At 42.8% G+C, this 11,938-nt stretch overlaps 1 protein-coding gene across 1 annotated transcript; it reads left to right on the top strand.

The window, feature by feature from the left end:
* The first annotated feature begins 493 nt into the window (after positions 1-493).
* PPP1R15B (protein phosphatase 1 regulatory subunit 15B) lies at positions 494-11,266 on the top strand. The gene is made up of 2 exons (XM_063955241.1): positions 494-2,627; positions 8,231-11,266. The coding sequence occupies exons 1-2, from the start codon at positions 657-659 to the stop codon at positions 8,426-8,428; spliced, it is 2,169 nt and encodes a 722-aa protein (XP_063811311.1). The 5' UTR covers positions 494-656; the 3' UTR covers positions 8,429-11,266.
* Positions 11,267-11,938: the final 672 nt, after the last annotated feature.

Here is an 11,938-nt window from a genome sequence, read left to right on the forward strand (position 1 = left end):
TGCGATCGGCTGTGCGAATGGAATCGTCGCTAGAAGCATTGCACAGCAACGATGCTGTTTGTACCCGTACGACGCGCGTACGCATTGTGGTTCATACGTATGCGCAGTTTTGCAATTTTTTTACCTGGTCGCTGCGCTTCGAAAATCGGCAGCGTGCGATCAACTCGGAGTGACCCCCAGAGTCCGCACCATGGGAAAATGGAAACCATCCCTGCGTTTGCCTATGTCCACCACAGTGTTTTGCTGCCCATGTGTGAAAATACTGATAGTAAAACCATCAATGGCACTATACAGTACAGGTTTTTATCATCGATGATGGACTTACTAACGGCCATCCCTACAAACTGTCACTGTACGTGACTATTACTACGGTAGCTATTACTAGTACTGCAGCGCAGCTGTGCTGAATGCTGCCTGGACTGGGGCTTGGCGCATGCGCGGTCTCTTCTTTAGCTGGCGCCAATCAGCCACCGCCCCTGATCTGCGTCACAGTCTATACGTAACATGCCCCTCCCCCTCTACGTTCTCCTCTTTCCCTTAGCTCTCCCAGCTGTCAGGGTGCAGACGCCGGTGCCGGTGCCGCCTTTTCACCCGGAGATCGCCATGGCGGCGGATTGCCATTTCAGGACACCTCGGGGCTATAATGGTGCGGCCTGATGAGTGCTGACGAGGACTCCCCATCCTCCCCGGGGCTCCGGGCCCTGCTAGGCCGCCTTCTGCACGGCCTGCTTCCCTATCGTCTGTTCCAGCTGGTGGGAGCTGCTCTATCCTACCTAGTCAGGCCCTTGGGTCCCTTGCTGCTTTCCCTGCTGCCCTCCGGGTGGGTAGTGCACCGGTCAGTGCGGTCCAGTGAGCTACCCGAGGTGCTGGAAGCGCTGGGACTGCGGCCCGGGTCCTGGGACGAGCTGGGAGGATGCCTGGACGAGTTGGGTCCCTGGAAGGAACTACACACCCCTGCCATGGAAGCAGCAGAGCTGGAGCTACTGAGGTCACTGAAAGGGTTAGTGTCCCCCAGCCAGCAGCAGGATTCCTGGGACTCCACATTAGAGGGACTGGACTCCTGGCACAGGGCTATGGTCCACAGCAACATGCAGCTTCTCTGGGAGCAAGGACTGGGATCCTGGGAAGAGTTTGAAGACCCTGCTCAAGAAGAGGATGAGTGCCATAAAAATACCTGTGCCAGTCACACTTTTTCCTTTAATGGCAGTAAGCATGATGGTGAGAGTGGAGCTGATGAGGTGTCCGAGCAGAAGACTATGTCCCAGCTCCACCACTCTTACCTGGACATGGTGTCCTGCATTTTGAGAACCGGGTCAGGTGGTGGTGTATTCACATGGGTTAATCAAGAGAATGAACATAGTTTGCAGGCTAAGGATGTCCAAAGGGAGCCCGAGATTGAGCATATTCGCAGCAAGAGGCTCTGGTTCCTGCAGCAGAACCAGGGCCAGGATGCTTTGAACACCGACCTCGAGCAAGGCAAAGAAGTTGGGGGATTTAAACAGAATGAAGAATGTGTCAGTACTCCACATGACACTGACCAGTTTGTTTTGCCTACCCCTAAGTTAGATGTGCCAATGCCTGAATTGCCTGAAATCGGGCTCCAGGAAATGCCTCCCCAAAGCAAACTAATGTCAGATTTTGATCTGAGCCAGAGGGAAGTTCTGGAGCTTCCAGGAATTGAGCAGGAGTGCAGTCCATGTGACCCACTATCTATTCTGGTGCATAAAACAGATCATTCTGGTAAATATGTACCCAGCCCAGATCAGGACCAAGGATACCATAGTCTGGAGGATTGGCATAGCTTGAATATCACACAAAATCTTAAAACAGAGGGTGTTGTAACACCTGAAATCTGTCAGCTAGGACATCATAATGTTTTATATGATATGCTTACAGAACTTCCTTGCTCAGTTACAAGTTTAAATGATAACCAGGACAGTGATGACATGAGCTCTGACCTGGAAGAAGACCTGCCTGTTCCTTCTGTTCCTATTTGCCTAAATAAACACATTGGTTATATTTTGGGAACAATTCTAAGTAATGATGAGGAGGATGACTTGCATTCCTCATCAGAGGATGGCGATTGGGGTGAAGATGATGGTTTTGACAGTGAAGGATCAGTACCCACCACAGACAGTGACACCCCTGTCCTAGAAGAAGCTATACTCTGGAAGTCCTTTTGTAACCCTGATCCTTACAACCCTCAGAACTTCACTGCTAGTTTACAAACAGGAGTTGTTGCCGAGGAGAATTCCCATTCTGTGGATGGACCGGAACATGTTCTGTCTGATGATGAAGAATCATGGTGTGACAGTGATGCTGTGTCAGGCAGTGACAGTGAGGATGAATGTAGTGCCGATGAAGAGGAAAACCTGAGACTTTGGAATGCTTTTTTAAAGTCTGATGATCCCTACAATCCCCTGTATTTTAAAGCCTCTGTGCACACTTCTGAGATAAAAAGACAGAGCAGTGACACTGCAGGCAAACATGCAGAGCTTACTTGTACAACCCTCCCAAACTGCGAATTAACTTTAATAACTAGTCTCCCCGCTGAGCCTAAGACTTTTCACTTAAAAGAAACACATAATGTTCCTGTAGAGAAAAGTGCCAATCGTGGACATAAAAAGGTATATGTCACTTGTCAATAAGCCATCTGGTTAATATGCTCTTCAAAGCCAATTCACATGCATTACAGATTTTTTAATTGAATCTTTCTCTAGGTCTTGGATCATGAGTGTTTGTTACATTACTTATCCTTGTTATGCTCACACTTAGTGTATGAACAATTGGCTTTTGTTTTCTTAAATATTACAGATTGTGCATTAATCCTCTCTCAAATGTTTTCTAATCCACTATGGGGGTATGCAGTTTTGCTCTGGTAATCTTGGAGCTGTTTATTTCGCCCCCTGCCTATTCAATTACGGTCCGTTTTCGCCTGTTTTTAAGGTATTTTCGCCAATGCCTTTTTTCCTTTTTTTGTTTGTTTTTTGTGTGTGAAAAGGCATTGGCAAAAAATACGTCAAAATTGGTGAAAACGGCCTGCATTTTCGCCGGCGCAGGTGAGAAACATGGATTCACCTGTCCACGTTTTTCGCTCCTGCTGAAAAGTCCAGTTTTTGCACCTAGGCAAAACAAACAAACAAACCTAATTGCATAACCCCCTATGAGTTTTAAGATAATACATAGCTTTTGTTTGTTACAGCAGTTCCTAATATAACGAACCTAACTTTCTAAAAATGGTTTCTGGATATTTTAAAGTAACATTTGTCAGTAGTTATTACCTTATGCTCCTCAGACAGGCTGCAGAGTCTAAAAGTGTTTGGCTCAGTGTTTAATCATGGCTATTTGAATGAGCAGCCAAATGGTTGTGAGGTTTTGTGTTGCTCAGTATTGGAAGTGAATGTTTGTCATCTTTCATGGAATTGTTCTGCTAGAAGAGCAGGGGTTAATTTCAACCTTCACCCAGATTAAGACGTTGGTCGTTATGTTTGTGATATAAAGATGGAGCACTTTTAATAACGTTTTGTTACAGAAATGAGCATTTACTTTTAGTAGTGTATTGTAGTGGAGTAGCAGAATCTGTACACTTTACATGTGAGTTGACTTTTTTTTTAGTCTTCATTACTTCCCTGGTATTGCATAGTTGACTTTCATAACTAGCGTGGTAGGCCTTAAACCAGTGTAGGTAAAGAATGTGTGTGGCTATAAAAAATGTTGAATTGACCCCTTTTAAATATAAGCAGTGAGTGTTCTCTCCCAGGCGTGCTAGGTAGACACTGCCTGTACTGCCTGCCCTTGGAGGGAGCACCACATACACGTAACACTACAGGTTGTGGAGCTATACATGGAGGATTAACGCTGATAAGAAAAGCTCTTTGCCAGCAGGAGTGAAGGCTGTGGGACTTGCTCATATGTTCTTGTTATAACCCCAGATTACCTGACTGCTTTTGGCATGCTCTAAATTTGTACACATTTTTAGAGAGTTGTAAGCCTAATGCATACTTGCCTACCTGACCCTCTCCATGAGGGAGAAAATACTCTGTTCCTGGACTTTCCTGCTAATGTATGATTGCCATCACCTGTGGTGAGCTAGGTAATTGATAAGAAAGGTGTTTCACCACAGGTGATGGCAATCATACATTAGCAGGAAAGTCCAGGAACAGAGCATTTTCTCCCTCATGGAGAGGGTCAGGTAGGCCAGTATGGCCTAATGTGTATCTTCCAGCACGTGCTGTGTTTGAGCTGTACTTTCCGCATCATATGCAGGTGACCTATTCAGGCCTCATGCATCTCATTGAATAAAGCAGTGGTTCTCTACCTCCGTCCTCAGGACCCCAAACAGTTCTAGTTTTCCAGGTCACCTAGCAGGTGCACAGGTGTATTCATTACTCACTGCCACATTTTAAATGCTCCATAGGTGGAACTAATTATTTCACTTGTGATTCTGTGAGGAGACCTGCAAAACATAAACTGTTTGCTGTCTTGAGGACAGAATTTGAGAACTGTGGAAAAAACAATATAGTACACCAATACCACCTTCAGATTGAAATGCCGGGTCGCACTCAGGATTTTGTAGAAGCCTAAAACCTGGATGCGACCCAGCTGAGACCCCTTTCAGACTGGCGGTAGGATCGGTGACGTCACTGTACACAGAGATGCAGCTCCAGCGCTTGGAGATGAGATCATCTCTAAGTGCCAGCTCTTCCTATGCTGTAAACTGGTCCTGGGTTGGATTGATTCAGGTCACCCGTTTACTTATCCGGGACCTTCCTGGGAAAAATCTTGGATTCCTGAGTTACTGGACCCAGGGTGAGCTGTTTCCACTAACAGGAATCCCGGGTTCACATGCAATAACACAGGATTTTCTTGTCAGTGAAAAAGGGATATAAATAGATAATGCAAATAGGCACAAACCTTGATTCATTCAAAACTCCACATAAGATGCGTTTATGCAAGCATGGGATAGTGTTTTGACTTGCAGCTATTCCACAATGTGTTGTTTCGCTGAATTCGTTCCGCCATGATGTCTTGTATAGTGGTATTGATCTGAGCCATGGAAATTCTATTCCTAATATGCTTTGCATTTAGTAATTATTTCCTTACCTGTCACAATAGCTGTAAATAACTGTACTGCAGGTCAGTAGTCTTTAAGGCAAGCCTAGCCAACCCGTGGCTTGCCAGCTGTTGTGAAACTACACAACCCGGCCTGCCATGCTACAGTTTTGGTAATGGAGAAAGCTAAAACTGTGGCGGCATGCTGGTATGTGTAGTTTTACAACCGCTGGAGAGCCTCAGGGTAGCCAAGGCTACTCTTTTGTCATATTAATGGCAGGCATGTGCTCTATAGTGAGGGATTGCTAAGTAACCTGGTACAATCTAGTTAAGATATCCCCTCATATTAAAATTCTGGATCTGGTGCAAGCTATTATTCCGCATAAGGCCAGGTACTGTACACACCAGGACAACATTGGTATGATATGTTGTTTCCGTGCAAATTGAAACAACAGATCGTCCGGATTGTGCAGTGTGTACCCGTAATTGTGCGCTCCCGCGTTTCATTAACGATATATTCTGGGTGGCCGTTATGCACGGTCAGTCAGAAAATATCAACGATGCCATGCTTCTAAATGCAGCATGGCATGGTACATTGCACTGTCGTGCCACTGCATTGTGCAGTGTGTACCGGTGGCACAATATGTTGGCCGGAAACGCATCGTTTTGATGTGTACCTAGCCGTTACACTGGACCTAGGGAGACTAACCAGGTTCTCGCCTCACTCTACGGGGCCTACCTAAAGTAGAAGAAAACACCACTAGTAAATATATATATATATATATATATATAATATATATAAATTTATTTTACTTCATCTTATTTTTTTATTAGCTTCTTTGCCCTCTACATCAATGCTAGATAACACTTTGGAAAACAGAATTTTATAGCAAGTAGTTTACTCACCCAGACACTTTCCAATTGTTGATTCAATAGGGATTTGGTGTTTTTTTTTTTAAGCTAAATTAATGGAGGAAGGTGGTGACCACATGCAGTAGTATGTTTGATATCTGAAACCAAACTACGGGCGGGATGTAATAAACTCAGAGTTTGACGGCCGTGCGGGATGCCAGCCAAAGTCTCTTTTTTTTTTTTTTTTTTTTTTTTTTTAAGGGGCAATCATTTATACCTCTTTCAGACCGCCAGCTTTGAACACTGGTTATTGGTACATGAGTGCACATAACCAGTGTCCCTGTGCGGTCTGAAAGGTGCCAGGGGAAATATACCAGGTCGATTGACCCGTTATTTCGACCCTGGTAGCGAGCAGGGTTGAACTTGTGTTTAACCCGTCTCGCTGTGCAGTGCGAACGGGCGGTGTCAGGGTTCCGGGTGCGACCCGCCTCGGGCAGTCTGAAAGGGGTGTTACAAGGCTGAACCATGCCTTGTAAATGATTGCCTGTTTTAAAAAAAAATAAATATCAAAGTTCAGCCGGCATCCCGCACGGCCACTGAACTTGGACTTTATTACATCCCGGCCTACATGTGTGTCCTCATACACCTAGCCTCAATACGCAATGCGGCACAAGTGAGCTGTGTCAAGCAGTGTAGTGGCTTTTTTTGTTTGAATTATTCACAGTGCAATGCCACAAAACCGCTTCATGAAACTGCACTGATTAGTTTGAGATGCAACACTTTATATCTGTGTGCGACCGAGTCTGAATCTGTATACAAAGTACAACGGAACTTGGCGTGAAAAAGTCACACCTGCTGCATCGTAGCACTTCCTATACAGACTCAGCCGCACACAGTTGTACAAATGTCTTAAATCAGTCAGTGCAGTCTTGTGAAGTGGTTTTATCGCATCACATTGTAAATAAGATGTACATTTCAGGGATAAAGACATTGGGTGCAACGTGAATTGACTGCAGCAGTAGTGTATAAGGACACATCTGTATTAGATCAGTGGGCAATTTGGCCACTGACCCATCAGGACAGATCTGGCTGTTTGTTTTGAGTGACCATAATGTAATGAATGGCTGATGACACAATGGCTCCTGAGATGTTAAGTCATATTTTCATCAGTAGGTAATATATTTCCTTGCGAAACATCTGCAGGTGCTATGTAGTTATTATTGTAACTTTAGAAGCCATATCGCAGCATCACTGGTAATGGCTTCCCGAGAGATAAGACGCAGACTGATGCAAAGGACTGAAACTTAAAACTCGCGGCGGGATCAGTCTGATGTAACTGTAGGACAGACCTGATTTCCACAGGGAGAACAGCGCACATGCCAACAACAAAAAAAAATATCAGACCTTTAGATTAATAGGAAATACTACACCAAAACGAAAATCGTGAGACATATGAAAGGTAGTTTTATGTAGAGAATTGGTCCTCAGTGAGTTATTATGAACTAATCGCACTTCAGGATTAAATTGGTTAATTCTCAGTAGATAATTTACCTATAATAATGGCCATACATGTTTAAGAATGTCTAATAACCTTGGAGAGGCTTGTTTTTGTTTCTGTAAATATAGTATATTTGAAATAATAATTTTGTAGTTTGGCATGTTTACAGTAATGTCTTTATAGTTAAACCAGACTATTGTAGACCTGTTAAAAATAAAAATAAAAAAAAAACACACAAAAAAAACATTAAATTAGGAACTATTTAAAATTATTTTTTCACTTTTGAAAAATTTTGAATAAACGTGCTAAACTGAACAAAAATTCAGCCTTTAGCTAATCTTTGCTTCTATTGCAAAGCTATCGTAATGAGTGGGTTAGCGTGACTCTGCACTTCACCCAGTGGCTGATATGGGTTGTTGTATCTACCAGATAACACCACTGGTGCTGAGTCACAGCCCCTACATTCATACTGTAGCATATTTTGAAGCAAAAATGAAAAAGCATCTCTTCCTCCTTTTTTTTTTTTTTCCTACTTGGATGCCTTTTTTTTTTTTTTTTGGTGTAATATCAAACTCCTATGCTTCCTATGCTATGTGTAATAGTGTGTATCTAGCTAGTCCACTGGTGGCCTCTACAACGCATTTTACACCTGATAGGTTGGAATGGAGCTACCTGTACACCTAGGAGAGTGTTTGCTTCAAGAATCCAGGGAATTGTGCATATGATTACCTTTTAAGTGACCTTGTTACAGTATGTAGAAGGTTGTTTAATGTGTTCAATGTAAGTCTGCATGCTTTTCATCACTGTTATGTTTTTCTTTTTTTTTAGGTGACCTTCCATGATAAAGTCACTGTATATTATGTGTGCAATGAAGAGGAACGCAAAGGTCACTGGGAGGAATTTGCACGGGACCGCTGCCGATTTCAAAGGCGCATTCAGGAAACAGAATCTTTAATTGGACACTGCTTGAACCCTGATCACAGGCAAATGATATGGATCAGAATGCAAGACAAATGGGACAGCTAGCCCCTACCCATGTTCACCATCAGACTCTTTGCAGAAGCTTTTATTTTTCATAGTTACAAAATTTTACAGTATCTTTAATTCTCCATGCAAGGAAGGTACACTCAGAAACAGATTGTTATCACTACCCCAGCTTCTAATTTGTTAAGGTGTTTAAACGCATTGATTACCCCCCCCCCCCCCCCCCCCCCAGCCAAACTTGTATCGCGTTCTCTTCAAGCATGATAAAGCATTGACACTTGACTGCTGTATAGTTGTTTCTGTCATGCTAAAATGTTTCCCGGTAAAGCAGACAGATTACCTATTTAAGTGCAGTTTGTACTTGCAACCTAGACGTGGAAATGACTTTAAAATATTACACACAGAAAAACAAATCTTACATTCATATACATTGGACTAATTCTAACAATCATAACTCTTAGATCAAGGTTTTTGTAAAGCAACCCTCTGCTTTTGTTTAAAAGTTTGGCCAAATATTTTTTTTTTCTGTTTGATTCTAATATTTCAACCTATTTTTTAATCAAATTTGACTGAAATGCTTTAGCAATGAACTCTTCTTGGCCGTGGATTTCTATAAACTGTATAGCTTGCACTTTATTTGGGGCTTTCATTGCTTATTACAAACGCACAACTTGCAGTCTCCCTTTAATAAATAGTCAGATGCTGCCATGCGTTCTATGGTTCGTATAGGTTGGTTCGTATAGGTTCCAAATATTTATTCTGGTTCAGTATTTGACCACATTTTGTGAGTTGGGAGACGTTACTTTAGGAAACGCAGAGGTTGTCAATATTTTTATATATTTTATATTTTCGTCTACTGTGCATAAAAAGTTCCTGTTATGCAAATGAATTCAGTGAGTGGTGTGTACAAACTTGAACATGGATGGAAAACAAACCTGTTTTTTATTGTTTGCAATGCAAATATCTGTGTAGGAAAGGCGTCTAAGCAACAAAGCATGGAGCCATACAAAAGAGACAGCGATTATGTTAGTCTCATCGCCATTTTTTTCTTCTTTTTTTACATTTAAATCCCCAAATCTTAAGCGTAGTTGTAATACTGCAACATTCTAGTCTTATAACCTGTACATGGGGTGATTGAGACCTGATCATTGCTGTGTGTTTTCACACAGCAGGCAACCAGCAATAGACTGCGCCTGCACTGCAATGCGCATGGGCCAACAACGGGCTTCGCCGGTCAGCGTCAGGGTGGTGCGAAAATGTAATTCGCATGGGCGTTCACAATGTGATTGACAGGAAGAGGCTGTTTGTTGGATGGTAACTGACCGTTTACTGGGAGTGTCAGGGAAAACGCAAGTGTTTTTAGGGAGGGTGTCTGACGTCAGCCCCGGGCCCCAATCAGCCTGTTCTCATCGCACTGTAGGAGTAAGTCCGGGGCTGCGGAGAGACTGCACACACTGGATTTTTGCACCTCGGAGTACACATGTGTTTGCACTGCGAATTTATGCTCCCCTTTGTGTGGTGCCTATCTGAATGCAGGACAGCAAAGTTAGCAGCCAGCGAGCAGGTCTGACTCACCCCCATGGTTTGTGTATTTGCTGAGTTATTCATGCTGGTATTTATACTCTTATCAAGTTGCTTTTGTAGTGGCTGGAGGATTATGCCAGTAGTGGTATCAGAGTTACACCCCTCTTACTATGCCATCTGTGATTAAAAAGAGACTGCACAATGTACCCTCGGCCAAGGGATGTTAGTGCAGCATATCAGGTAAAAATATATGGATTCAGATGAGGCAGTTCAATAATCAGCGATGGGTTTAATGTTCCTGTGTTCCGACTGTTTCTGTAGGCAGGGCAGGCACACATCACCGCTACTTGAATTGCCCCGAAAGTGTGCAATGTTATCAGGATCCTTAAAGTTGGGAAAATAAAGGGTTGGCCTACAAATACATTTCAGGAGCCATAAAAAATTTCAACCATCTGCTCTTGCCCAATTGGCCTGGGATATACATCCATGCATTTATTATAACTGATGAGGGAACAAGTGAATTTTAATGTGTGATTTGACTTACCCATATTTTTTTTTTCTTTCTTGATATTTGATAGCTGCTACTTACAATATTTTATTGGTCTTCTCATGTTATGTGCTCCTGTTCCTTACAAGCTGTTTTGCTATCAGTTAAGTCACAATTGCAGCCACTAGACATGATGGACAGTTATCAAGCACAAATTGTGAACTTCTAATATGCATCATTTCAACTCCATTCATTTGGCTTGTCTTGTGTCTTTCTCAAACATTGAGAAACATAAATGGACAATTTGCAGTTACACATGATAAACACACCAACACCCAAAACTGTACATAGCCAAGTATTCCTCAGTGTTTCTGATGAGAGTAGACTGGAGTTGTATGTTAGTCTACAAGCTCTTTGGTCTCTCTCATGTTAGCATTCTGTAATCCTGGAGGCTACAATACCAAGTCCTAGAACAGATGCTTTCAATTATCAAATGATGCACACTGAGCAATGGGTGTGTCTGTACTTCTGGGGCAAGCTCATAAGTCGAAGGCATTAGTGACGCATTTCAGTTTAAAATAAAGTATAACTTTTAATTTTTGATCCTCTGCTCCATAAATATGAAATAATTCTGAACTAGTTCAAGTTCTTCATTGTCTTTCCCTCATTGTTTCCTGTCATTGGTTATAAACCCTTCCCTCAAAGGTACAGGTCAAAATATTCAAATTATTTTTATATTTACTAACGTAATAATGAGCAAACCACATGAGTGACTATGTATTTAATTTAAAAAAAGGGTCTTTGTATAAAATTCTAAATAATTCAAACTAATATGTTAATTTTAATAAATATCTGCAAGAGTCCAAAAATGTGTCATTAGTGTATTGTGACTATTATCAAATTAGCCAAAATGCAAATATCACATCAAGATGTTATGTACTTTGTTGGGTGCAGTAATTCTTATTTACATAATTCCCTTCCTGATTGGACAGTAGAACTGTTTTTGTAATACAGAAGGAATGTTTTTAGTGGGGGGGGGGGGGGGGGGCACCAGAGCATTTTAAGAAATATATTTGGTAAAACCAGGGTCGGAACTAGGGGTATTCAAGAGAGGCGCGTCGTCCAGGCCACAAAGCCACTGGGCGGTGCTGTCGCTGCTCCTCTGCCCCTGCATCTAGCTAGCAGGTGGTCTATGTGTAATGGGCCCTACACATAAGGCAATATGCCGCTGAGCTACCCGACGGCAGATACGGCCAACGGGTGACCAGACGGCGGGGGATGGTGGTGGTGGTGGGGGGCGGCGGTAGAGTGAAGTTTATTCACTCCCCCCGTCACCCGGCCCCATAGCAATGCATGATGATATGGACGGGATTGTCCATATTGGCCTGCATGTATAAGCGACCCGGCACCAAAGATGAATGAGCTGTAGTAGCTAGTAGACCTACAGGGATCCAGTTCCAATGTAGCCTGTGTATGTTGCAGCTTATATCTCTATAGGAAAACTTGAACTCCATCTCCAGTGAAGGTTACCACAAGTATGT

The sequence above is a fragment of the Pseudophryne corroboree genome, chromosome 2, assembly GCF_028390025.1.
Source record: "Pseudophryne corroboree isolate aPseCor3 chromosome 2, aPseCor3.hap2, whole genome shotgun sequence".
NCBI lineage: Eukaryota > Metazoa > Chordata > Amphibia > Anura > Myobatrachidae > Pseudophryne > Pseudophryne corroboree.